Below are 27,214 nucleotides of genomic sequence, written 5' to 3'. Positions count from 1 at the left end.
ACAAACTATATAAGAACATAAGGTTTTGATAGCCAAAATATTAAGAACAAATTAAGAAGGGCTTTGCAGACCTTAAAGCAATCATTCCTTTTTTAGAAAATTGGACAAAAATACACACAGGTGTAAATAAGAATATGTTGAGAACATTTTTAGGCTTAAAAATCAAAAAGTTAAGAAGAACCTCCGAAGGCTTCAAAAATTTTGGATGTTCTTTATAAAAAAACGTGTATATTTTCTTTATAATCGGAATCGGGGAAGCTTGGTCTTTATCGGGGAAAGCATAAACTGTAGGAAGATTTTTCCTAAAAAATTAATCATTTTTCCAAATTTGGACACAGTAGCTCAGGTTGAATAAAATTTGAAACTGGAAAAAAAAATAACCCCACCCCTATAAAATTCTGATCACTTTTGAGACAGTGTTTTTTGGGGATACAGACCTACGCAAAAATTTAACCTTAGCAGAGAACGTAATTTGGACCCTGACAAAGGCAAAAATTGATATTTAAAAATTGGTTTGATTGATCGAAAGTTAACCTGAGATCAGATTGTCATTGTTTTCTGTACACCACGAAGAAAATCTAAAGGGACGCGTGAAAACAAACAATCTGGCGACTAAGCTATCTTAATATTTCGTATATGGACCGTGAACCACTAAGACTTGGAATGACAGCATAAGTTGGATGATTGTGTTTGTAAATAGGGCACCATATTAAAAGAGTTTTTAATTTAACATCTTCCGGCGCAAAATTTATTGTTATAAAATTGGTATATGGCTAATCTTTTTGTCACCAAAGGTGACAATTACAAAAAATGTAAATTTGTAACCCTGTCACGTAGCTTGAAAACGGGGCCTAGGCTAGGGGCACGTCGTTGCAGCCAATTCTATCTGAGTGATTAAAGTTTTTTATATAAAACATCCAAAATTTCTGAAGCTTTCAGTTGTTCTTAACTATTTGAATTTAAAGCTTAAAAATGTTCATATTTTCACCTTTTTGTTAGTATAATTTTGTCAATTAAATCCTAAGCCTTACAATGTTCTTAACTCGATCTTAATATTTTAGCCTTCCAGCCTGACGTTTTTCTATAGTTTGTTCTTAAAAAAGAAAACATGTAACGGCGTTAACTTTACGCTTTCTAGAAATCTCCTAACCATTTTTTTTAACACCCCTGTGTCACAGACAGGCTAGGACCCCAGCCCCACTGGAAAATTTGTCAAAACATTCACCCCCAGTGGGAAAATACCCTGGAATTTTAGCCCAACTGTAGGAAACTGATTTTGATTTCATCACCCCCACTCAAAAATAGATGTTAAAGAATTGTACTCTAATACCATCCCAACTTGATTATGGAACAATAGAATTTCTATCCTCATCGGGGTTTCAATAGGAATTTTTACCACCGGGGCTGTGAGACAGGGGTGTTAAAAAAAACAGAATAGCTTATGTACAACATTGTTTGAGCGTTTATCTAATGCTCACAACGTCCATTCAACAGTAATAACTTGCAATCAATCATTTTACTAAACCAATGATATCTACAGATACTTCTCAACGCTAAGAAAATGAGAGTATCACAAATTTCCCAATTTAATTGGTAATCCCATCGGATAAAAATAATTGAGCCTGTATATTGATAATCAATTTTGAAATGCCAGCAGGTATCAATTATTCGATTGGAAAGGAAACTTTATTTCTCAGGCTCTGATTCTTAGCAAATACACGATTTTTTAAATAAGAACATCCAATATTTTGGAAACTTTGAATGTTCTTAATTTCTTAAGTTTTAAGCCTAAAAATGTTCTTAACATATTCGTTCTTATTTTCACAATTTTTTGAGAATTTTTATCCATTTTTGTAAGAAATTGGGTGTTTTAGAATCTGCAAAGCCTCAAAATGTTCTTAACTTGCTCTAAACATTTTGGTCATCGAAGCCTTAGGTTCTTATATAGTTTGTTCTTATAAAAAAAAAACGTGTATCTCCCTTATTTTTTTAAAAACTTTATAGTAATCCTAATTATTTTAAACTATGTACTTTTTTACTGTGGTTTTTAGTGTAAATTTTAGTTTCAATCTGTCATTTGTGTAAAATCGAGGCGAACCGCGCTAGGCCGAGCATCTTTGGTAGGATTTGATAGGCTTCAAATCCTACCGAGGAGATTAAATTCTAGCCCTTCAGGCTTATACTTCATTGTGTTATTATTAGTATGAGGAAATGTTTGCATTATTTCCCTACGGGTATGTCGACTAATATTCGGGTTAATGATGTGTGTATTGTTATTTTTCTTCTTTCTTGTTGTTTTCTTTTAGATTTTTCATGGATTTTCAGAGACCGTAATGAACCAAAACATACAAATGTGTACCCTATAATTTTTGATACTCTCACTTTTATACAATTAGAGTGACCTTCTCTTCTAGTTTAACAACCAACGCGCATACGCGTACCTTGAGTATCACCCAGAATCAACTTGTTAACACCACTCGTCATCTCAGGAGTAGAAAAACCATAAAAGAGCAATCAAGTCTCTGACAGGGTCCCAAAAGTACGAAATTTCAAAATTTCGATTCCCTCACAGGCTCATACACCCCGAACTCGAGTATCATGATAGTTGCGTTGAATACAAAGTTTAATGTTGCGGAATCTAAACCCAGTCAGAAGTAAATGTTACAAAGCCAAGAAAACAGATAATCAAAACAAAATAGTATACCAGCATATTATGCTAATATAAGCATAAAAATGTTTTTCTTTTCCTCTTTCTGACCAATCTTGCTCCACATCCGTGTCAATCCAATATGATAAAGCTTGTAAATTAAAATCGAGGAGTAAGCAAACGATATCACTCTTATTTAAAAACAAAACCTTTAATATTAGAAAAGCCTTGATGTCCCTTCTCTTAACATATGAGATAAGAAAGTCTCCTTTTCCATCAAACTTTGAGATTATTATCACAACATAAAAAGCAATGAAAATAGACAAAATCAGAGAGTAGAAAATAAACTACACTTTTTTCATAAGAATATACTTTATAGGAATAATCATGATGAAATTCGCCAAAAAATTAAGAATATGCTAAGAATACCACCATTTGGCTACTGAAGCAAAGAATGCAATTTTTAGAGCATTTTCAATTATAAATTGCCAGTTCCCTCCAAGTAAGACTTACTCCTTTCACGAAAATGCCACGCATTTTATGTTTGAGACGTATGTACTAAATATTAAATCTAGTTTGAGTTAGGATCCTAACCTAAGATTGCTGTAAGAATATTTTAGGAGGATTTCCCCCAAAAGTTAAGAATATTCATCATAAAATGAAAAAAACACCATTCTTATAAAAAAAAAGCGTGTATGGAAGGCTACTTACTGACTGATAAACATTAATTTAACAAGTCGTTTAACACTTTTAGCACTGTTTTGATAACGGGAATTTCAAATTAATCAAAAGTTGTGATAAAACCCTCTTGAAGCTAATTAAGTGTGAAAAATAAAAGAAATTCCTCGGAAAAATTTGAAGAAATGAGAGATTCATACACGCGCCATAGACCAAATTTCTGAGGATAAGGTAAAGCAGCAAATTTATAAACCTATAACAACCCCTTCTCACAGACCCACTAGGACCCGTTCCCACTGGAAAAATTGGTCAAAATATCGTTCCCGGTGAAAAATATGCCCAAATTTTTATCCCCGCTGAAAATAATCAAATAATCCAATCTTTACTGCAAAATATTTATTATGCTATTTTTCCAATCCCCACTGAATTTTCTGATTTGAACACAAGCAATCCCCAGCCATAAAAGAATAAACAAAGATGGGAATTTCAATCCCCATCGAGCTTCACTCCGTTATCTCTGGCCGATGAAAGATATTATTTAAAAAAATAAAAAAGATTGAAAATAAATCTAGAAAATTATAAATTATAAATTTATTCACCACGCTAATCTTTCTTTTCCATTAAACTTTAAATTGTAGTTGTAAAATCTTAGATCGATTAAAAACATAACTTCTTTTACAAAAACTTTTCACCTTGCTAAGCAAAAAAGTAAACGGCTTCACTATAAGGGAACTAGGAGAACAACAAGGGAGAAAAACAAAAGAATAAATTCTAATATATCTATAATTAAGTTATCCATAGATCCCTTTGCCTTTTTATTTCTTTAAAATCTCAAATAATTAAAAGCATTAAAGTTTAATTAGAAAAATTTTATGATTAGAAATAGATTTTATTGGCATTTATAAAAATCAATTTTAAGATATTTTTAAAATGCGTTTATTTTAAAGAACATATCCTCTCTCTTTCAAAATAAATTTTGAAAATTCCAAAAGTTTAAGCTCCTAGCTCTTTTAATAAGAATCACACATCTGTTTATAGGAAGAAAATATAATAACATAAGGCTTCGAAGACCAAAATATTAAGAGCAAGTTAAAGACATTTTTGGCTTTAGGGACCCTAAAACACCCAATTTCTTAGGAAATTATACAAAAATACTCACAAAATGGCGAATTTAAGAACACGTTTAGGCTTAAAACTCAAAAAGCTCAGAACATCAAAGGCTTCAAAATTTTTCCACGTTCTTATAAAAACGTGGATGGTAATCTTAGCATTTAAACAACCAACACAAGTCTTTTTAGTCTCTAACTTTTGCAGGTGAACTTTCGCTTTACCAGCTGAAATCAAAGATTTAGAAATGCCAGAAAAACTGCATCTTTGAATCTAGCCGGAGTTACTAGGTCTGCAAGATAATGTCCGAGCTAAAGTTCGAAAATCGACCCTTAGAAAATTAGATTGAATTGTTTGACTGTTTGACGTAGTCTTTGCGACTTGCTGTTTTTCTAAAATGTTAGTAAAATTATCAAATGCGAATCAAAATTTTAAAAGATTTCACGTCAATTTAATTATGCGAATTGGCCAAAAACCAACTAAAAAATCCCTGAAATCTCCTCATGTTCAAGAAGAAAGATATTGATATATGCCCAAAATAAAAAAATTCACGTAAATTTAATTCATCAATCTTACCGAATTTCGCGAGATTTACTTATGCGAAAAAATTATCAATCTTCCACAAATTGTTCGAGTATGAAATTTTACTCCAAGATAAATAGAGATTGGATAAGATTAAAATATTGGTTTTATATGCCTCAATATCGCGTATTAAAAACCACAAATATTCACATAGGGATCAAAACCATCCATGACTATCTTGGTCAAATCAAAAGAAGGAAAACGCTTAATAAAGATTTATATATCCCGTGGAGTAAAAAGAAATTGCCCTAAATTAAGACCAATGGGACCAATTTAGAAGTCTTTTGATAACTTCACTGTGCGATTAAAATCGGGTTGAAATTTCTCCACTGTTGATTACTATATCATCGTGAAGCATATGGTGAATATAATTAATTATTCCTTGTGAAGTACTCGACTCTTTTAATGTGAAAAAAGTTGGACAACACCCTACAAGATCAGGAAGGAAAAATTACCCTTTCAACTTAGTTTAGAGTTCTAATGTTTTGTTAAGTCACGTAAGTCCGCCATTATGGAAACGAACGTTCGATTTGCGTAAGAGATCACCTTTACAGATACGAACATTTGCTACCATAATGGTAGCTTAACAACACATGAGAAGATTCTATAACCTCGCTCCCATGGCTCATTCCTTTTTTGATTGATCAAATCATTAGCGCTGGATGTTTCTAAATCTGATTTCTAAATCACTAACAATGTAAGAATATATACTTGACATTATCAAACCGTCTTCTCTCAGCCACGAGGTAAAAATAACGGCAGGCATCAAAATAAAGGATAGAAAGTGCATCGCAATTTTTTAGTAAGTATGATTTTGCATCCTAAATTTGGTCACTTTTCAAAAACGCATCGCGAATTGCGAAATTTCAGTGGAGATGAAAAAAAAAGCACAATGCTTTGCAGTGAGGATTTGTTTATTTGATTGCGTAAAAATTTCCAGTGGGAGCGGGCCCCACCGGCTCTGTAAGAAGAGGTTGCACCACTTAATATAACATGAAAAACCTCTATAACCTCATCCCCGTTTCTTTCCCTCTATTTGATTTATGAGGTCATTAGCCCTGGATGCCTCTAAATCTAAGATGTAAGAACCTATACTTAATACAGTTGACGCTCTCTAATTCGATCTTCAAGGGGAATTTGATTTTCAACGAATAAGGGAGCTTATCAAATAAGGGAGCGTCGTTTATGAGAGTTTCTTGTTGACGGGGACTTTAAATTCCATCGAATAAGGGAGCCTATCGCATGGTAGAACGTCGAATTAGAGAGCGTCAACTGTATTTGATTTATGAGGTAAATCTAAGATGTAAGAAACTATACTTAATATTATCATTTATAACAGACCTGGCGGAAGTGGGGAGACTGGGGAGACTTCAGCCTCCCCACGTTTGAGCAAATGAGATTTTTTTCTCAAATTCCGAGCAAATTTTATCTCATTTTGAGCCCTCAGCCTGCCCACTTTAACGGTTGTTCCGCCGGGCCTGTATAAAAACTACATTTGATATATCGAAAAATTCCAATGCGGGAGTTTGAGACAGGATTGTTAAATATTTACTTGTAAATAATACATGCCCCAAATTACTGGTAGTAATATAGTAATATTGTGACTACCAGTCAGCAATATCAATCGTAAATTCAAAAATTCTTTTTTAATTTTCGGCCCCCGAAAGGGCTAGAAAAGAACTATTAGTTGGGAAAGGAAGCCATGTATTTCCCTGCCAAAACGCGTGGTACACACTTCTCCTAAACCTAAGATGACTTAACTTTTCAGCATTTTAAAAGAATCTGCTTAATGCTACACACGTTGTTTTATGAGAACAAACTATATAAGAAAATAAGGCTTAGACGTATAGCCAAATATGGGATAAAAGTTAAGAATATTTTAAGGCTTCGCAGACTCTAAAACACCCAATTTCTTAGTAAAAAGCGCAAAAATACTGTGAAAAAATGTTTAACATAAGAACATTTAGGAACATTCTTAGGCTTACGTAAATGTTAAAAACGCATCAAAAGGGCCAAAGAATTTAAAGCGTTCTATTCAAAACGTGTAATATCTAACAACGGTACAGCATCCTTAGTGGGTTGTTACCATAACTCGAACGATTTCCCCTCTTTTAGTTACGGTCGAGTTATAGAGACTCCACTGTTTATTTGTTTCTAAGTTATGAATATCTTCCAATATTTATCTTGTAGGCTACACTGTTATTCATTAAGCAAATATAAGCGCAAGAATAATATGTTTTATTAAGATGCATGGATTACATAAAAAAATACCATCATTATAAAATATTGTATAAAACCAAAAACAGCCACAAATCGAAAAAAGTTGAAGCACAAAATCTTCACAATTTATTCACAATCATTTTATATTACTATGAAATGCTGGAAGAAAAGCTTTTTCCTATAGTGTAAAAATGAAATCCCCTACTATGCAGCTTATATTGTGACTTTAAAACAAATCTTTTGCCTTTTACTAGACAGAGAAAGCTCATTTCTCTTAAAGAAAAAATATTTCAAACCAAATCTCATGGTGAGGTCATGCATTAAAGTTCAAAACAGAACAACTCTACAAACGAAAAGAAATACGAAGAAGAAAATGAAATTTCCTTATGTTGTGTGAAAGCAAACATATTTTCCCCGTTTTTAACCCCTTTTTTCTCATTCTTCTATGCTTCATTTATCGATTTATCTGAGTTTTAATGTTTGAAAAACCAGAAAAAATTCTTTCACATTCATACCAAATAAATTTGCTAACGTCCAAGTTACATAAGAACTAGACGATCCTATCGTCTACACAAGATCACTAAAAAAGGGAATAGTTTAGGAGAGGCGTGATAAATTCGGGAGTGAGTAAGCAGTGGCGGAGATGTTTACAGTGTTTGTTCCAAACTCTACCGCCACTTTTTTCCCGTAAACCGCCCTGACGCCCTAACTCTTTCCTGCGTTTACTGACCTCTAAACGGACGATATCATTGTCTAGTGTGGCGAAACTCTCCCGCCGATTTTTTTCCGTATACCGCCATAACGCCACACCGCCATTTTTCCCGCCTTTATTATCACTGTAACGGACGATAACATCGTCTACATAAGAACAAACAATATAAGAGCTTAAGGCTTCCATGATAAAAAAATTAAGAATGTTTAAGGCTTCGCGGACAATTTCTTGGGAAATTGCACTAAAATACTCACAAACACCCCTTCCTCACAGCACCGGTGAAACTTTTTACCCACAGTAGGACAAAATTTTCCATTAAAAACCCAACGGGGATAAAAATTCTATTGTTCCTAGGTTAAAGAATCCAGTGGGATGGTTTGGGAGTGCAATTCTTAATGGGGATGAAATCAAATCAATTACTCAGTGGGGATAAAATTGTAGGGTATTCTTCCCACCGGGGACGAGATTTTGGCCGAATTTTCAGTTGGGCACAGGGGTCGAACATTTTAAAAATATTTTTAGGCTGAAAAGTCAAAAACTTACCAGCACTCGAAAGCTTTATTAATTTTGTATGTTCTTGTAAAAAAACGTGTATATACAAACGCCTTAACACATCGATCCCCTTCGTAATAGCCCTTCTATGAGTCTCTTATAGAGCTTTGTTTGGGGTCATTTTGGCTAAGCATAGTCTGACAAAGGATTTTCGCAAAGTCATGGAAAAAATTCAAATATAAAACGTCACGAGAGAAATTATTCATCCATTCATGACTTGACCTTTGAATTAAAAGACACCCCTATCTCAATGACCCAGTGAAAATTTCAGAAGGTTGTTTAAGGGGGTGTCGGCCCTTAGTTTTTTAGTACGGTATTACAGGATTGAACGAAAAAAGAGATGTTAATAAAACGGTATCTTAAAATCAGACAGTGATGGTGATTAGCCTTATTTTTTGTCAGTATTCCGGTATTTTAATAACCTTTATAAACCGATGTGGCGGTGCATTTTATTATTTTTTTCCAATTTTGGTGTTCCGGGATTCAGCCAAAATTTTGACTGAAAAAGGGTTTTCAAAGCCCTATATACTCCTCCTTTAATCGATGGTTAAGTTATCGTTAAAGACAGTGGTTAGTGTTAAAGACACCCCTGATTAGATTATCCCTGTCTCACAGCTTTGATGATAATTTAAACAGTTCTATCGAAATCTCAATGGAGATAGACCCTTGTGGTTTGGTCATATTCATCATGTTGGTCATTACTTCGTCGGGGAAAAGTGACGAAATTTTGGCTAAGTGACGAATATTTTTCCCCGACGAACATTTTCACCGACGACCACGTGGAAGGCCTCAATCCACACTTGATCAACTTCAAAATATTTCAATGGATAACCCTGCTTGAAAAACTACGTCGTGATGAGCAAGGGGCCTGTCCAGGCCTGTCCAGCTAAGCAAAGTTAGAAAGAGCTTTTTATACGACGAAAATCAACAAACATTTATTTTGTTTTTTTAGAAGCTCCTACTTCAAAAACTATTTTCTCACCTTTGGCTAAAGCAAAGTCATATTTGGTCCTTAATTTTGATATTCTGATTTTTCCAGCCCCTCGTAAGACTTTGGAAGTACCCACCCGTACCATAACGATTTCCTACCTAACCTCGGCACACTTTTCAGCCAAAGCACGACATCTAGCCCTTCGGGCTTTATAACCCGGGATCTATCACATCCTACAAAAGGTCTAAATGTGCATACTCATTTTTTATATGGGTATTGATTTCCATAAACGGAAAACCCCGTTTAGCAAGAAACAATTGTAACATGCAAAAATAACACGAAAGTAACCCCACTCTTCTTTCATCCAAAACACTTCAAAAAACAAAAGAGCACATGACCAAAAATTCATCTCTTTACTATTTGTTACTATAAAACATGTTGTGTGGTTTCATCATTACATCAATTTCATAAAGAAACTGCTTGAAATTGTTTCACATATTATGTTAAAATCTCGGCATTGAAAAACAATACATCCAATTCATGAATCCGTGATTCCTCTATGGATACTGCCACAAATAAGTATACATAAATTCATTAATAATCAAATTAAGTATTCAACATATTGAATACTTACAATATGTTGAATACAGCTTTTATTTGTTTATTTATATGGTATTTTCCACTGTTTTTCAATTTCGAGCAATTTAGGGGAAACGTAGTTAAAATTGGGTATAACGCCTTAAATACCTCAATTACATCCTATAAATAAGAAAAGGATATAAGAACAATTTGAGGCTTAAAGTGCAAAATTAAGAAAAGCCAAGTCTCATCAAAATCTACTGGTTTTTATAAACAAGAGTTATTGAACACCATATAAATACATATTTCATGGCAGTAACATAATCAACCTTGAGGCGGAAGGTCTGAAAATATTATCATTTGTGCACAAGCTTTTAGACACACAATGTAAATAGACAAAATCGCAAAGTCGTACCCAGAGCCACTTGCATCACTTTCTTTTTAATTTTACCTTTTGTGAGCGCTATGAGAATCATAAAAAAGCAAGCTAAGGGTCTGGGTTTGAGTTTGATAAAATCGAGGTTGTTTTTATTTGCAATTTGATTTTGCACGTGTACGCTTGCACAGAATTTATTTAATCATAGAATACTGTACAGCTCAAAATCAAACACGGTTAAAAAACTCGTCAAAAAATAGCAAAATATCCCTACTCGTTTTTTTTAATTAAGAAAACATCCAAAACATTTGAAGCCTTTAGATGTTCTTGACTTTTTGAGTTTTAAGCCTGAAAATTTTCTACATGTTCTTATTTTCTCCATTTTGTGAGTATTTTTGACCATTTTCCTAAGAAATTGAGTGTTTTTGAGACCAAAAAGCCTTAAAATGTTCTTAACTTTTTAGCCAACGAAGCCTATATCCTTATATAGTTAATTCTTATAAAAAAACGTGTATATAACCCTTTTTAAGGACAACCAACTCAACTTCTTTAGCCCTATCTTTCCCCAAAGTCTTTGTATGATTGAAAACCACTGATTGGTTTCGATTTTGTACCCCTTGTCAAAGACTCGGAATGATTTTTTCAGGGTTGGGGTAAAAATTAAGGACCAAAACTCGATGGGGATAGAGTCCCCACGCGTGTTTTGGCTGGAACACGCTATTTTTTATAAGAATACACTTTATATGAATGTCCATGATGAAAATGGCCAAAAAATTAAGAATAATGCTAAGAATATCACCATCATGGAATTTTGCTACTCAAGCTAAGAATATCATTTTTAGAGCATTTTCAATTATAAATTGTCAATTACCCCCAAGTAAGGCTCACTCCTTTCACAAAAATATCATTTTATGCTTGAGATGTATGTACTAAATGTTAAATCTAGTCTGAATTAGGATCCTACTAACCTAAGAATGCTGTAAGAATATTTTAGAATGATTTTCCCAAAAAAGTTAAGAATATCCATGATGAATTTACACCATTCTTATAAAAAAAAGCGTGTAGTTGGGGACCAACCCTTTAGGATCTAGTTTGACCCTTGTATTCAAACACATAAAGAAATACAGGAGGCTGAAGTTAAAAGTTCTGTCGGTTAGAGTACGATTGACGTCAAATTTTGTCTAAAACGTAACAGATTTTACAGGATTTCTAACTTTAAATGCCCATATTCTTTTGTGTATTTTTGAGTATAACATTTGTTATAGTATCATTTTCATTTAATTCGACTTGGAAAAATCGTCATTTTTTACTTATTTTGAGGGTTAAGAATTTTGCTTGTATGTTAGGCCTAATTTGGAGCCCCCTCTCGAAAAGATTTCGAAACCCTATTTACTTTCGAAACCAATCATATGCGGTTGAGTCCTACGAAAGGTTCTACGGATCCTAAGGACCCTAAGAGCTCTTAACATATTTACATTTTCATCACTTTGTGAATATTTTTATCAGTTTTCCTAAGAAACCGGCGGAATAGCCGTTAAAGTGGGAAGTCTCCCAAGTCTCCCCGCTTCCGCCGGGCCTGTAATTTCTGTAAAAACTACACGCTTTAGAGTCTGTAAATCATTAAAAGCTTCATGTTTCAATTTTTATTTTGCTATTATAAAAAAGTGTATCAAATCACGTTATTGGCCAAACTGTCACATAACGTGGTCAACGTTCATCCAACGTTATACGGACGTTGTGAACATTAGATAAACGTAGAAGCAACGTTATTTGCCGTATCTGGGTGCCTTATTTACAACTATATACACAGAATCCTAGAGTAAATCAAAGTTTAGCCAGAGTCTCAGACATGATGTATAACCTCCGTTCAACAAGTCTTCATTGTAGTTGACGTTCTCTAATTCGATCTTCAAGGGGAATAGGATTTTCATCAAATAAGGGAGCGTCGTTTATGAGTTTCTTGTTGACAGGGACTTTAAATTTCATCGAGTAAGGGAGCCTATCGAATTGTAGAACGTCAGGAGAGGGTCAACTATACATACAAACGCCTATATTCGCAAACAAATCTTCGTTGCAGCTCGTTTTATCGCATCTAATCAGATTGTAGTACTTTTCCTGTCAAAATTAAAGCGACAAATTGTTTTTACCAAATTTCTTTGCGACTAAGCTAATAGTATACATGGTTGAATACAGCTTAGGATCTTGGCTAATCAAGGTTCAGTCTGGTTAAAGAAATTACAAAATTTATTATATTTATGATTGATACTGGTAGAAACTAGGATATTTCCGTAGAAAACATTACGCAATGAATATCATATGAACACACTTTTTCGACCGTAGTCGTGCGGTCAGGCGTGTGCCACTTTATTATTCAATTATCCCCCCTGGACTGGATCCAATCCTTTTTTGACACCTTTTTCTATTTAGTGGGGTCGTATAGCATAATTTACGGGAAAACAATATGATCTAGCTGAAATTTTCTCCAGACCTTCTCTATAGGATGGTTATACCTCAGGAAAAATTCCCCTAAAATCCCACTGGTGGAACATCCCTTTTTTGGGACATTTCTATTTTCCCCAGGCAAAATCCTAAGGGCGAAATTTTTTGAAAATTTCAAACTTATTTCCAGACAATATCATGTATACCATTCGAAAGCTCTCGAAAAACTATATAGAAGACTTTTAAACGGTTATAGCCGATTTCATTAGCTAACTCGAGATAATTCACACAGAAGATGCTATTTATGGTCAATTTTGACCAAAGTGTGGCGAAAAGTGGAACTTGCGCATGAAATATCTCGAGTTAGGTAAGGAAATCAGCTATAACCGTTTAAAAGTCTTCTATATAGTTTTTCGAGAGCTTTCGAATGGTATACATGATATTGTCTGGAGATAAGTTTGAAATTTTCAAAAAATTTCGCCCTTAGGATTTTGCCTGGGGAAAATAGAAATGTCCCAAAAAAGGGATGTTCCACCAGTGGGATTTTAGGGGAATTTTTCCTGAGGTATAAGCATCCTATAGAGAAGGTCTGGAGAAAGTTTCAGCTAGATCTTATTATTTTCCTACAAACAGCCTGTATTTTTGTAACACGACCACACTAATTGTCTATAGGTGCGAAAAAACGACTGGGACGGTTTTAGGGTGGTAAAACAGACAAAAAAATGCCCGCGCGGTAATTGGTGGCTACGATCAAAAAGGTGTATACACTAGCACACGTTACATATTCAACTTATTTAGAATCCGAAGCCACCAAATGGTAAACCAAAACCTCCAAACATTCCTCCACGACCACAAGAGAATTCCATTCGAAATTTTAGATGCTGTGGTATTGGTTTGCCTTCTTTCTTTAATTGCTCGATTTTTTTCTTTGGGATTTCGCACGCTTCTTTTGCTCTGATCGTCCTTATTTCCGACTTTGTAACTGCAAAATAAAAAAAAGGATTCATTAAATAAACCATCAGATGCCAAATAAACGCCACCGCCCTTTTTTGCTTTTTTTTGGATTATATAGTGAAACACCCTCGCAAAATCCTAGAATATCCCAAAATGAACTCTGGTTCAAACAATGAAAATAGTTATTTAAGTTGCTAACTGCTGCTAAAAAGCTACTACAGTTGAGTCTTTATATTTCTCATTATTCAAGGGGAGACAAATTTGTTCAAATTAAGGACATTTTGTGAGTAAGCTTTATATAAGACATTGTTAAATGAAGGAGTTTTAAGGAGACATTCGAGTTGTAGAGTTTCGAGTTTAAGAGACTCTACCCCAGCTGGCACACAACGTTTTTCTAATATTCACAACGTTCATATAACGTTGAATAAACGTTAAAACAACGTTGTGTGCCAGCTGGGACTGTATAACTATACAGATCCCTTTCAATATCATGAATTGTAGATAAAAAGCTCAAAAATCTACTCCTATAGTCCATTCAACACCAGTAGCGTGGTGGGTCGATTAAAATTCGGACAAACTGGGGAGGCAATTTTTTTATAAGATTTTGGGGGGTATTTTCTCTATTTTAGGTCGAAAGCTGCAATATCTAAGGTGTAAAAGAGCAAAGAGGCGCCGAAGTCAGTAACGAGAGGTGTCTTTTGCGCCCTTTCTTTTTCGGCGCCCCCAAAAAAATCGGCCAATGGGGGGAGGGAGGCAGTGCCCCTTCTGCCCCTTCTCCCCCCTGCCACCACGCTACTGTTCAAGACTCTATCCAATAACAACATATACACTTATTCCAACCTTGTGATTTCCCAGACGGCACACAACGTCAAAACAACGTCCATGTGACATTCACAACGTCCAAATAACGTTATTTGAACGTTAAAACAACGTTGTGTGCCAGCTCGGTTCACAATAACATAAACCAAAAACGAGAGATCAAGCGTACCTTTCTTTCCGTAAACTTCAACTTCACATAAGGTTAAAGGCTCATTAGATTTTTCTTTTTCAATCTTGACAATATGACCAAACATTGAATATTGTGAAGTAAATTCTCGAGCATTGACATCCGTCATATTTCCAGTGACATTGAAACGAAAATCCATTTTACGATCATAATATTCATTTTCAATCTCAGTAACATAGATAATAGCATTTGATAACTCTTCGGTACAACAGTCGATTCGATTATAGATAATGACACTTTCAACCTTGGACAGCGAGGGAAGACGAACTTGCCACCATGCTGTATATCTATCAACAATTCTGGTGAGAGTGTTTTGAGGAAGTCGGCAATTCATATGATTTCCATTAACTGCACGTCCAGCAGTGTGTACTTTTGTATAACTGTAATGATCGTTGGACTCTGCTGCTTGACCACGATAAGCTATATTCTCCATTTCTCCTCTTTGAATCTTAACTAGAAAATGAAAAAGAGATACAGCTGAATTTGACACTCTACTATTCGACTCACTCTATTCAAAATTTTCTGTTAAATTCAAAGGTGATATCGTTTGCTTACTCATCAATTTTAATTCACAAGCTTTATCTCACCCCATTGGATTAACACATATGTGGAGCAAGACTTGTCAAAAAGAAGAGAAGAAAAACATTCTGTTGCCTTATCAGCATAATATAACAATAGAAAGACACTGTCCTGATATGAAACATGTGTCTGATATGAAACGGGAACACTTATCTAAAAATAAAACCTTTAAGATCTTTTGAACATTTTGATTCTTTTCTCATTTTTGGTAGGTCAAAATTTCATTTTTTTTACCCGACCCGAAGGCTCCGGTTTCGATAGTCCCCTACTCGAAGGTAGGGTAGGGTGCCACTCTTTTTCCCTAGATTGCTCCACTGACCCTTGATCCTTCTCTTAATTGCTGAACATCAAGCAGAGAGGCATCAAGTACCGTTTTGGAAATCTTTGGTATGACCCGGCTGGGGGTTGAACCCATAACCTTGCGCACCGTAGCCGGATGCTCTACCACTACACACACAGGAAAAAAATTTCGATTTCCAAGGTTGGAAATTCAATATTTTTGGGTTGGAAATTTTGGTTTTATAATTGAAGGTTGGAAATTTGAGGGATTACCTTAAGCTGATTTGGAAAACGTAAATTACCCATAGGTTTTGTAGATTAAACCAATGCCCTTGAAAAATCAAGTGAAAAAAACCCATGTAGAAATGACAATTTTCCAAGGCTGGTTGGAAAACATGACTTTTTGGGTGGGAAATTTTTATTTTCTAATCAGTTTGGGAATTGAAAAAAAAAGGTCAAAAATCAATGTGAAAATACATATTTTAGTAAATTTGATACCTCAAGTTGAAAAACTAGACTTTTTGGGTCGGAAATTTGTTTTTCTCCCAAACAGTTTGAAAATCGCTAAAAATCCATGTGGAAATTACATTTTTCTAAGATTGAGACCCTTTCTTGGAAAACTAGACTTTTTGGGTTGGAAATTTGTGTTTCTCCAAACAGTTTGGAAAACGTTAAAAATCCATGTGGAAATTACATTTTTGTGAAATTGAAACTCTTTCGATTGGAAAACTAGACTTTTTGGGTTGGAATTTTGTGTTTCTCCAAACAGTTTGGAAAACGTTAAAAATCCATGTGGAAAATACATTTTTGTGAAATTGAAACTCTTTCGATTGGAAAACTAGACTTTTTGGGTTGGGAATTTGTGTTTTTCCAACCAGTTTGTGTTTTTCCAAAACAGGTTGGAAAACGTTAAAAATCCATGTGGAAATTACGTTTTTCTAACCATATTTCTGCGCATGTCCTTGGGAAAACCACAAGCGATTTTTCGCTCAAAACTGTTTTGATGTATAGCTAACCTAGATATTAGGCTATAATGTGAGCAGTCAAGCTGTAAGTTTCCGTCAGGTGAGGCGTCTCATCGGAGCGGCCTCGGTCAATCGCAGTGAGTTCGCACAGTGAAGCACATAGGGTACTTGTGTCATAGTTTCAAATAGCGCCCTGCTGAGCTGTGTGAGTGATCTAAGATCAAACACGTATCTGTGCGAACAATAACGAGAGATTGACCGGGAGCCATCGAGCCTAGGCCAGCGAGTGACTGTTCACAAAAACAAAAACCTTGTTTAAGATTTCTTTTCCACATCTCCGCCATCACTTTTTGGATTTTGGCTTTTTTCAACCTGAATTTTAAAAAATTCCAACCTTGTTAGATTTGGATTTTGGCTTCTTTCAACCTGGATTTACGAAAATTCCAACCTTGTTAAATTTGGATTTTGTTTTTTTTCAACGTGAATTTTAAAAAATTCCAACCTTGTTAAATTTGGATTTTGGCTTTTTCAACCTCGATTTTCGAAAATTCCAACCTTGTTTAAGCTTGGTTTTTGGCTTTTTCCAACTGAATTTTAAAAAATTCCAACCTTGTTAAATTTGGATTTTGGCTTTTTTCAACCTGGATTTACGAAAATTCCAAGCCATGGAAAATGCAAAATTTTCAACCTTGGAAAATGTCCCACATTTTCAGGTTGGATTTTCCATTGGATTTTATCTTTTTTCCAACTAAGAAAACTTGAAATTTCCAACCTTGGAAATCGAAAATTTTTTCCTGTGACAACGGTCGCTCCACCTTTACTAATCTTCTAGCAGACAAATAAACTCACATTGATGCCCGTAAACTTCGACTTCACATAATTGCAACACTTCTTCGTTACGATCACTCATGATATTTTTGGCAATTCGAAGAATATTACCATAAGCCGGATGATCGCATTTGAAATTGTGAACTTTGGCAGTTTCATTGATTTTGGTGACAAATTTACACACTGAAACCTTTTGATGCGAACGTCCTTCAAAGATACTTCGACGTCGGTTGCCCATTTCATCGTTGGTATTTGCATACTCGTCGATTGCAAATATGACGATATTAGCCAAAGTGCTACCACATCCATAAATGATGACACTGTCAATATGATATCGACTATCCAAGACCACTTCCCACCAATTTCTTTTACCAGATGATGGTATGTCTGTTTTTGAACAAGTGTTTTCAGAAAGTGAGCATTTCGATTTTTGACCGTCGACAGCACGAGAACTAGAATGTTGACCTATAGTCGTCGATTGTAGTGTTGGCTGACTCAATGCAAGATTTGGACCATTTCTTTTTACTAAAATAAAAAAATAAAAATTATCTTCTTTTTTTAAATATAAGATAGTAAACATACAATTTTAGACAGGCTAGAAAGAAATGGAAGCTTTAAAGGTGTTCTTTCCCAGCCGGCACACAACGTTGTTTCAACGTTCATATAACGTCATATGGACGTTGTGAACGTTAGATACACGTTGAAACAACGTTATGTGCCAGCTGGGTTTCAACCCTTTGGATCCGTGACGGGTCAGATCTGACCTGCCAAAAACAAACTACCATTAAAATCTGATTAGGTTGTTGGATTTCTATGAAATTTTCACCAGATGGTCTCAAGAAGATATACCCATCTGAAAACCATGTGTTTTGAGTGGTTTGTAAGAGCAAAAGTATTGAATCTTTCAGTCTCTATCTATCACAGATTAAAGTAGTCGTACTAATTTTCTAAGGAAAAATTACCCATTGTTTAGCACTTTTGACTTTCAGCTTCTTACAATATCTTGGAAAGTAGACAAACTTCTTCAAATATTTTTTCTGCATTTGGTCGGTACTAAACTTGGTCTTATTTTTGTGGATATTCGTAGCCTAAACTCAGCTAATCAACTCTTCAGATGACGATGACTCCAAAGTTGAAAATTGACGAAAAAAAAATATTTTTTAGAAATTTTGGTTGCTAGGCAACCTAGGCTGGTTGCTAGGAGCAAAATTTCATTAACTTTCGAATATGTATTCAGACTCTACATTTCATATGCTTTCAGAAAATATATAGTTTTACAGGTGGTTATAAAACCATCAAAAAGTCATTCTTCATCGCATTCGCCTAGGTGTCAAGGAACCCTAAAATACCAAAATAATGTCCGGATCCAAAGGGTAAATAAGAGTGATATCGTTTGCTTACTCATCAATTTTAATTTACAAGCTTTTTTACATTGAATTGACACGGATGTGGAGCAAGATTGATCGGAAAGAGGGCAAGAAAAATTTTTTTTTGTTTATATCACCACAATATAACAAAAGGCACTGTTCTGATATGAAATATGTGTCTGATATGAAACGGGAACACTTATGTAAAAATAAAACCTTTAACATGGGCAAGTTCGCAATGTATGTAGACCTGAAATCGTCGGGTTTTCACTACCGTCAAATTCGAAATTGACGGACTTTCACGTCCAACATCTCCGAAGCGTCTGACGTGTATGCATTGTTAGATCTAAACAATTCGTCAAAGTCTTCACTGTGGTAAACCCCCCCCCCCATTTATTCGAACCCCCCGTTTAATTGGAACCTAAGAGTAACGCATGAAAATTTATTTTAAGTTTGAAAAAGTTGATTTTTTAAAATTAGCAGCGTCTACAAAAGCTTAAAAATATTCTTTTTATGGCGATGCCTCATATGCCGACGAGGTAAATTTAACAATAGAATTTTCGAAAAGTTATTCTTAAGCCGCGCTGCGCAGAAGGGGGAGAAAATTGTTCATAAGAGTGCTGCATAAGCAAATGATAAGAGATAAATCATGTTCTTTATATTCGAATGGGGATATCTTCTTTGTTTAAATAACAAAGAGATTCAAATAATAGATAGCTCGTATTATAGAAAGATTTGAATAATAGAAGTTCAAATAAGCGAGAGTTTATTATCGTACATAGAAAAATAAAAAAAAACAAATTTACCTTTGGCCCCATATACAACGACTTCACATAAGCTCACTCTCCCACTGCTTGGCTTCAAAAGCAAGACAACATTGCCAATAGCTCCGACCGCACATTTATACTCTTTGATGTAAACGTGTTTCATGTTACCAGTTTTAGCACAAAAGCTTCTCTTGTCACCGATATCATCAACATATATATTAACATTCGATAGGTCGTCACTGGTCCAGTTATCAACAACATTATACAAGATGACACTCTTAATTTCATAAATACCATCTAAAATGACCCTCCATGATTCATGTGACCCATATCCAGTCTGAGAGATCAAATGATCACGTGGAAGACATTGGTTGTAGTTACCATCAACTGCAAAAGAGGATTTTGGTTGATTCCATTGATTGTATGCACTCGAGTGGTATGTTGGTCTCTTCAATGCAAGGTTACCACCTAAAAGATTTAAGTAAGTAAGTAAGTACGTTTGCGACCGCAGTCGAGGGCGACCCAAAAGCTCCCTTTTCGTATAGCTGTCTACCCGAAGGCAGGGGAGGGCGGCACTCCTTTCCCTGGATTTCTCCACTTACCCTTGATCCGTCTCTTTAGCTGCTGAGCATCAAGCAGAGAGGCATTAAGTACCATTTTGGGAATCTTTGGTATGACCCGGCTTGGGATCAAACCCACAACCTTGCGCACCGTAGCTGGATGCTTTACCATTATGCTACGGTCGCTTTGTATTTATTAATTGCCTGGTCAATAGACCTTTTTCATAAATTACGTTACGAGCAACGTTTACCTTGTTTTCAAAATATGGCTATGGTAATTGATTCCCAGAGGAGTTCCTAAGAAGTTTACTCTATTTATAAAAGTAACACTTGAAGTTACCGTTCGGTATCAGCAAGTTTTTCAATATGAACAATTATCTGACATGGCAGGAATCAAGAGAATGGAGTCTTGATTTGTCCAATAATGGTGGAAGTTACGTAGCTTACTAAAATATGAAAAACTTGCAAACGATAAAAATGATATACCTCTATGCAATTGATATTCCTTTTCAGCTTGAATTGCAAATTCTTCCCATTTAGGAACCTGTACCATCACCGTCTCCTGCCAATACTTTCGAACCACGGATGATGTTTGTCTCCAAAAACGATCTGATAATGCAAATAATTCTCGTTCGCCTTTTTTTTCCATATTACTACTATCAGTCCAATGTTGACCCCATCTTTCACTTGAGCTTACAGAAACATCCAGACGGTATTTACACCATTCGTGGCTTGCGGCATCTGGAATCATTTTACATTTACATTCCATGTTACGATTGTAAGGGTGTAATTTCTGTCCGAAAAAGTTTGTTTTTTGCATTGATTTCATCTTGCTACATGTGAGTGTTCTCCTACAAATACTTTTTGTTTGTGAATCATAAAAATCAAGGATTTCACTATTAACAAATTTTGCATAATCAGCAAGTTCTTCTGGAATGATCATACCTTGTTTCATGAAAAACACAAAATCATCAGTTTTTCCTTTCTCAGCCTTAAAGCTGTCGATCAAGGAACGTAGCACCAGAAGTGTTAAGAAAGAGTATTCTCTAATAGCTTCGAACTGAAACTCTAAACGTTTCAATTCTTGACGGCTCGGATTTTTACCTTTGAACAACATGAAGTGAGCACGATTTTTTCGGATATCCATGAATGCTGTTCTCTGGCATTCATTAACTGCACTCTCATCTTTGTAATAATAAATCATGCAGTTAGCCCAACCTTCGAATAACACTTCATACTGTTTCTTAACCCATACGCTCTCTGATTTCAAGATACTATCGTCTACATATCCTTTCATTTCAATCATCCTTTTGTTAACTTCTTCAGCAAATTCTTTAAGTGCTTTATTGGTAGCATCTACAGCTTGCTGTGGTGTTGGTGAGCTGCCAAGAAATCCCAAAGCGCCGCTCACAGCTGCCAACCATGGTGCCATTTTTGATGCAGTTTTAAACAGTTTTCCAAATTTCGCAAAATGCGTTGTTACTTTGGTTGATACTTTGCCGGCATTGCCTGTTTGAGTGGCACCTTTAGCGATTACGCCAAGAAAACCGGTCGTCTTGAGTATGGCTTTTGGGGCTTTTACTTCTTGAACTGTTCTGATTCCACCACCAGGTTTATATGGCTGTGGAACGCAATATTTTGAATTGCTGGTGATTCTTCCACTGATACACCAAACTTCCATTAAGTTCACAGCACATAACAAAATGATGAAAAACAGCTTATTCGCCATCTTAGTTCTATGAGAGAAAAATATAGGCAAAGAATTGACAATTTTTCAAAATTAAATTCAGCCCAAATGATTGGTACTATCTGATAGAGCATGGAATTCTGAGTAAAATTGAAATCCTGTGAAATCTGTTGCGATTTAGACTAAATTTGATGTCAATTTTCGTTGAATACAACATCAGTTTTCGACCTCGAAAACTTTTACCAGGCCTAATTCGCGGCCTCCTGTAAAAAAGGTTTTAAATCTATATCTTCTACCAATCACGTGTGTTTAATCCTTTGAGTTTCAAGCCCCAAGGGCTAGAGACGAAACTTTAACCCTTCTCAGGCAAGAGAAATTGAAGCCACCTATTTCCCATCCAAAACGCGCATAGAACGCGCCGTAATCATGACAATGGATTGCAATTGGAGGACTACATCTTTTGAAATCTAGCGATAGATTTTAGTTTCAATCCGGCGTTTGTGGAGACTAGAGTCTACATTCATTCGACTAGAATTTTTTATGCCGCTGAGTCCAGTGAAGTAGACTAGGAGCATTTAACGAGGTTGCTATTTTGAAAAAAAAATGTTTAAGATCCAAATAACAAAAAAGCTACTTGAAGTTGAAAAATATAATTAGGAATGAGAAACAAACATCAACAACAGATTTTGAATCACTTATTTTCAAATAAAAACATTGCTTCATTTTTTTTTACCTGGCAAAAACAACAAAAATCTGGCGTACTGTTTTACCTAAGCAAAAGCATATTACCATATACTACCGGGCCATCCAGCCTATAAAAAAGCTTTTAGTGGACCCCGGGCTAGCGTTTGTGTAAAGACTACGCGTGCGGGCGTTCTGGATGGGAAATAAGTGGTTTCATTTCCCACCCAGCAGTCTCGCCTCTAGACCTTCGAGCTTGAAACTCAATGGTTGAATCCCATAAAGACAAAAGATGTTAAGGGTCCTAAGGGATTATCCCTTAACTTCTGGTCCTCAATCATCATCCTTCGACCGTCAGGTCGGAAATACCGAGTATCTCTCTCTCCACAGCTCACGGTCTGACATAACTGTTTTCAGTTCTTCTAACTCGAGCCCTGTTTCCCGCCTCAAATTGTCGAGGAAAGTTCACTTCCTTGAGTGTCTAGGACCAGTAGGGCACCACAATAAGATATCTGAAATGATTTCAGATTTTGCTCTGAAACAATGGCCGGAGAAAGTTAGCCTCCTGGAAAAAAGAACAGAAGAGATTCTAGGGAGACCTTGGTAGATTTGGGCGAGGTTGGGATGATCTCTCCAATCAAGATTTTGAACCCTTTTTAGGAGATTGGTATAACACCCATCAAGACTTTTCTCCATAGATTTTGTCATGGTCCAGGTTTCAGAACCATAAAGAAGAATGGGCTCCACAAGACACTTGAAAATTTTCAGCTTGAGGTTATTGTCAAGATCACATTGCCAGATTTTGTTGAGCTTATTACAAGCTTTCCACGCAAGTGCTTTCCTGGTTTTAAAGTCGCTATCAGAACTGTTGATAAGAGAGCCTAAGTAGTTGAAATCGATTACTTTTTTAATGTCAACACCTTTCAAAGAAAATAGAGGGAGAAAGTTTTCAGAGGAGCAAAGATATTCTGTTTTTTTCTCGTTACAGTAAAGACCGACCTGACTTGCTGCAGTTTCTAAAGAATGGAGTAGAATTTCGAGATTTTGAATACTTTCTGCAACAAGTGCGAGGTCATCAGCAAAATCCAGATCAGTCACACAACAAGCCAGGGTCACGTGTGCCTGGGGGGCGTTTTAATTTGAATTCCCTTTTTGTTAAAAGTATCAAACAGAAATTCTTAAAACATAATCCAAAACAAACTATAAAAAAGAAAAGGAGCAAGAGTGTCTCCTTGAAGAACTCCTGCTTGAATATTAAAAATATCTGTATCCCCATCAGGCGATACAACCTTTGCTTTGGAAGAAGTATACAATGCTTGAATAGCATTTATAATTTTCTCAGGGATACCATAGAGACCTAGAATTTTGAAACATTTTTTCTCGACTGATCGAGTCGAAGGCCTTTTTGAAATCAACAAAACATATAAAGCATCTTTATTGAGTTTCCTCATTCTTCCTCATTTCTCTTCCAGAATTCGTCTGATAGATAAAATTTGAGAGAGTGTGCTCCTGCCCTTCCGGAAACCGTTTTGGTTTCTCCTAAGGAGGGGGTCAAGAATAGGAGCAATACGGTTAAATAAAAGTTTGTTATAAATTTTTGCGGCAATTGGCATCAAGGTGATACCTCTGTAGTTTGAGGCTAAGGTCAGATCACCTTTTTTGGGAACTGGAATGATACCCCCTGTTAACCATGCAGAAGGTGGCACAAAATCGTTAAATGTATGGTTACAAAACTCTAGAAGGAGGTCAAGAAAAATAGGGTCTTTCCATAGAACTGTGGGTATATTGTCTAGACCGGAAGATTTATTGATAGAAAATGATTTTAAAGCTATTTTAAGTTCATCTTTAGTAAAAGACTCTGTTGAAATGTGTAAGAGATCAAAGACTTGGTTCAGAGGAAGTTGGTCAGGTCCGAGAAGTGGGGGATTTCCAAGCAGTGACTTGAAATGAGCAAGCCAATTCTCTTTTCTTTTCTCTGGAGATCCTCCTTTGAGCTGGATCGATGGATGATCCTTGCGCCCTGACAGTTCATTGATTGTCTTCCAAGCAGCTGAGTGTTGATTGGAAAAATGAAGATGTGAAATAGAGTCAATCTTACCTTGAATAAAAGATGCTTCAGCTGTTAAATAAGCTTCATCTAATATTTTTTGGGCGTCAGCAAGGCGTTTTGAGGTTCTTCTGGTTGCGCGAGATAGGTGCCTTGCTTTGACTTTATCGTATTCATTGCGTGCTGCGATGACAAGATCATTTCAGACAGATGTGTTCTTTTGGTTTTAACTTTTTTGGGCAAAAGAGAGAGACAGACATGTTCATTTGCGTCTACCAAAGTTTGGTATTTCTCTTCAATATTGTGATCGGGACGAGAGAGGAGGTCAAATCTATTTTTCACTTCAACCGCATAAATAGAGCGAAGGTTAGAACTTGTATAAACTTGTTGCCAATCAATAGATTTCAGAGGGTTGGGTTTGCACTTTTTAGAAGATCTCAAACTTAGACAAATGTGTGCAGAAACGACTCTGTGGTCTGAGCCAACAGAAGAAAAAGAAAAATATGACTGAGCATTTCTGACACTGTTTTTCCATTTATTTCGGACAAGGACATAGTCTATTTGGGATTTAGTTCCAGAGGGATGTTGGAAAGTCCAAAGCTTATTAGTATTTTTCATAAAAAGTGTATTTGTAGCAACAAGCTGATGTTGTAACATAAAATCAAAGAGTTTATTACCATTTCTATTTGTCGATTCATGGTATGAAAATTTTACATTATCATTCCCTAACTGGGCATTAAAGTCGCCAGCTAATATAAGAAAGTTATGCGCAGGAATAGAAAGGATAGTTTGAGAAAGAATGGAATAGAAACTATCGACATCAACCTGTTCAGAGACATTAGTTGGACTGTAACAAGCTACAAAGGTTGTTTTAGGGTTACTATCCTCAATAGAGAGTCATCCTCAGTACAGTAAAACAATTATATTCAAATATTTCAAATCTTACACTCCTGTATCACAGACATGCTGGTACCCTAGCCCTACTGGAAAATATGGCAGAAGTTTCGTCCCCGATGGGAAAATAGCCTGGATTTTTAGCCCAAATGGGAAATTAACTTTGATTTCATCCCAAATCGAAACTCAATGCTTTAAAATCCCCCCTGGATTTTTCAACCTTGGGACAATAGAATTTATATAACCATGGGGATTTCAATAGGAACTTTTATCCCACCAACTAAGGGAAGAAGTTCCTCCGGGCCTTTGATACAGGGGTGTAATGTTGTTTATTTTAGATACTTTAGTAAGAAACATTTTTTTCTGTACTGAGGATTGTTCTCTGATGAGGATCGAAACGTCTACACGTTTTTTCATCAAAACTACGCGTTTTTTTATAAGAACAAACTATATAAGAACATAAGGCTTTGATGGCCAAAATGTTGAGAACAAGTTAAGAACATTTTTTAAGGCTTTGCAGACTCTAAAACACTCGATTTGTTAGGAAAAAATGGACAAAAATGCTCAAAAAGTGGTGAAAATAAGAACATGTTAAGAACATTTTTAGGCTTAAAGTCCAAAAAGTTAAGAACATTTGAAGGCTGATGTTCTTATAAAAAAACGTGTACACAATAAAATAAAATCATACCTTTTAGTGTACGATGACCTCCCTTATACAACTTTCCGTCTAATGCATCAGATTCAACTTTCTTGAAAAGTGAGTTTGTGCAAACCCTGGTTTGAGGAATCCAGACAAATCACAGTATAAATAGTTATCTCTTTCTCTTGTAAGAGTCACGTTATTCCCAAAACGATTAGATTGTAAATTGTCAAAATTTAACATGAATCATTTTTTTTGCATTTCAGTTCTTTTTTAAAGACTTGCATTGCGAAACTACAGCATTCCCAAATTGAGATTGTCATTTACTTATAATTGTAATGGTGCTAATTATGTATATCAGACTTATTATTATGCCTGTAATTACATATAATTATTTACTGTTACTTGAAAGAGCTGAAAATTGGCTGAAAATGGCTGCGATTAGACCAACTGGCATTTTTAATCTGGCATTTGCTCATGAGGGATTCGATTTTAATAGCTTTTCCATTGTATTTTCTGTCATGGCATTTAAGGAATCGTCTTTTTAGAGTAATTACTGAAAAGGTGATTCCCTCAAGTTCAACTTTGACAGATCAAACAATGAAAAGCATGAAATTTCTCTCTCAAAAACTGCAGTCATTAAGACTGAAACTTTTTGCCGTAGGGCTAGGCTATGGCAAATCTTGCAAATTTTACAATCTATAGAAAGAACTGAATAAAAAACGTGCAAATACTTTAAAAAATAAGAAAATGTCATTTTTTCTCTTTGTTTTGGTTCCTCTGTTTGATTTGAAATGCCAGAAAAGGGGATTCCTTTGCTCAAAATGGCATTTCAAATGCCAACGAAATGCCAACACGCTGGCATCATTAGGCATTTGACAAACCGAACAATTGCGCGGAACAATAGAATTCAAAAGAATACTGCAAGCAATTACAAATGACAGGCTGGTCTAAACGCAGCCAATATGGGAACAAAGAATTGCACGATCTTCTCCTTTGTTGCAGACTTTTATGACACAGTAATTATCTTTTTATAATATGAAAAGATAATTACTGTGTCATAAAAGTCTGCTCTCATACAAAAATTTTGCGTTTCTATTGTCTACGCTACAATTTGGCGTGAAAACCACGCGGGTC

General features: G+C 35.5%; 2 protein-coding genes across 3 annotated transcripts in view; both read right to left on the bottom strand.

Moving 5' to 3' along the window:
• LOC136800691 (calcium-activated potassium channel subunit alpha-1-like) overlaps nt 1-26,281 on the bottom strand; it is a 78,893-nt gene extending 52,612 nt beyond the window's left edge. The window contains exon 1 of one of the 2 annotated variants that reach the window (XM_067057479.1): nt 26,126-26,281. The gene's annotated coding sequence lies outside the window, so the exon portion shown is untranslated. Of the gene's footprint in view, nt 1-2,441; nt 2,652-26,125 lie in introns of those variants that run through there. The other variant, XM_067057444.1, reaches the window with a different exon arrangement.
• On the bottom strand, nt 11,998-24,726 carry LOC136800938 (uncharacterized). Its single transcript, XM_067057582.1, has 6 exons — nt 24,595-24,726; nt 20,615-21,864; nt 19,608-20,036; nt 17,456-17,959; nt 14,766-15,236; nt 11,998-13,805 (listed from the first exon to the last, which is right to left on the bottom strand). Exons 2-6 carry the CDS (start codon nt 21,855-21,857, stop codon nt 13,618-13,620), a joined length of 2,835 nt encoding a protein of 944 aa, XP_066913683.1. The 5' UTR covers nt 21,858-21,864; nt 24,595-24,726; the 3' UTR covers nt 11,998-13,617.
• Nucleotides 26,282-27,214: the final 933 nt, after the last annotated feature.

Source organism: Clytia hemisphaerica, unplaced genomic scaffold (genome assembly GCF_902728285.1).
Source record: "Clytia hemisphaerica strain Z4C2 unplaced genomic scaffold, Clytia hemisphaerica genome assembly, whole genome shotgun sequence".
In the NCBI taxonomy this organism is placed as follows: Eukaryota; Metazoa; Cnidaria; class Hydrozoa; order Leptothecata; family Clytiidae; genus Clytia; species Clytia hemisphaerica.
Note: the sequence above shows the minus strand (reverse complement) of the source record. Positions and strands in the feature narration are given on the sequence as shown.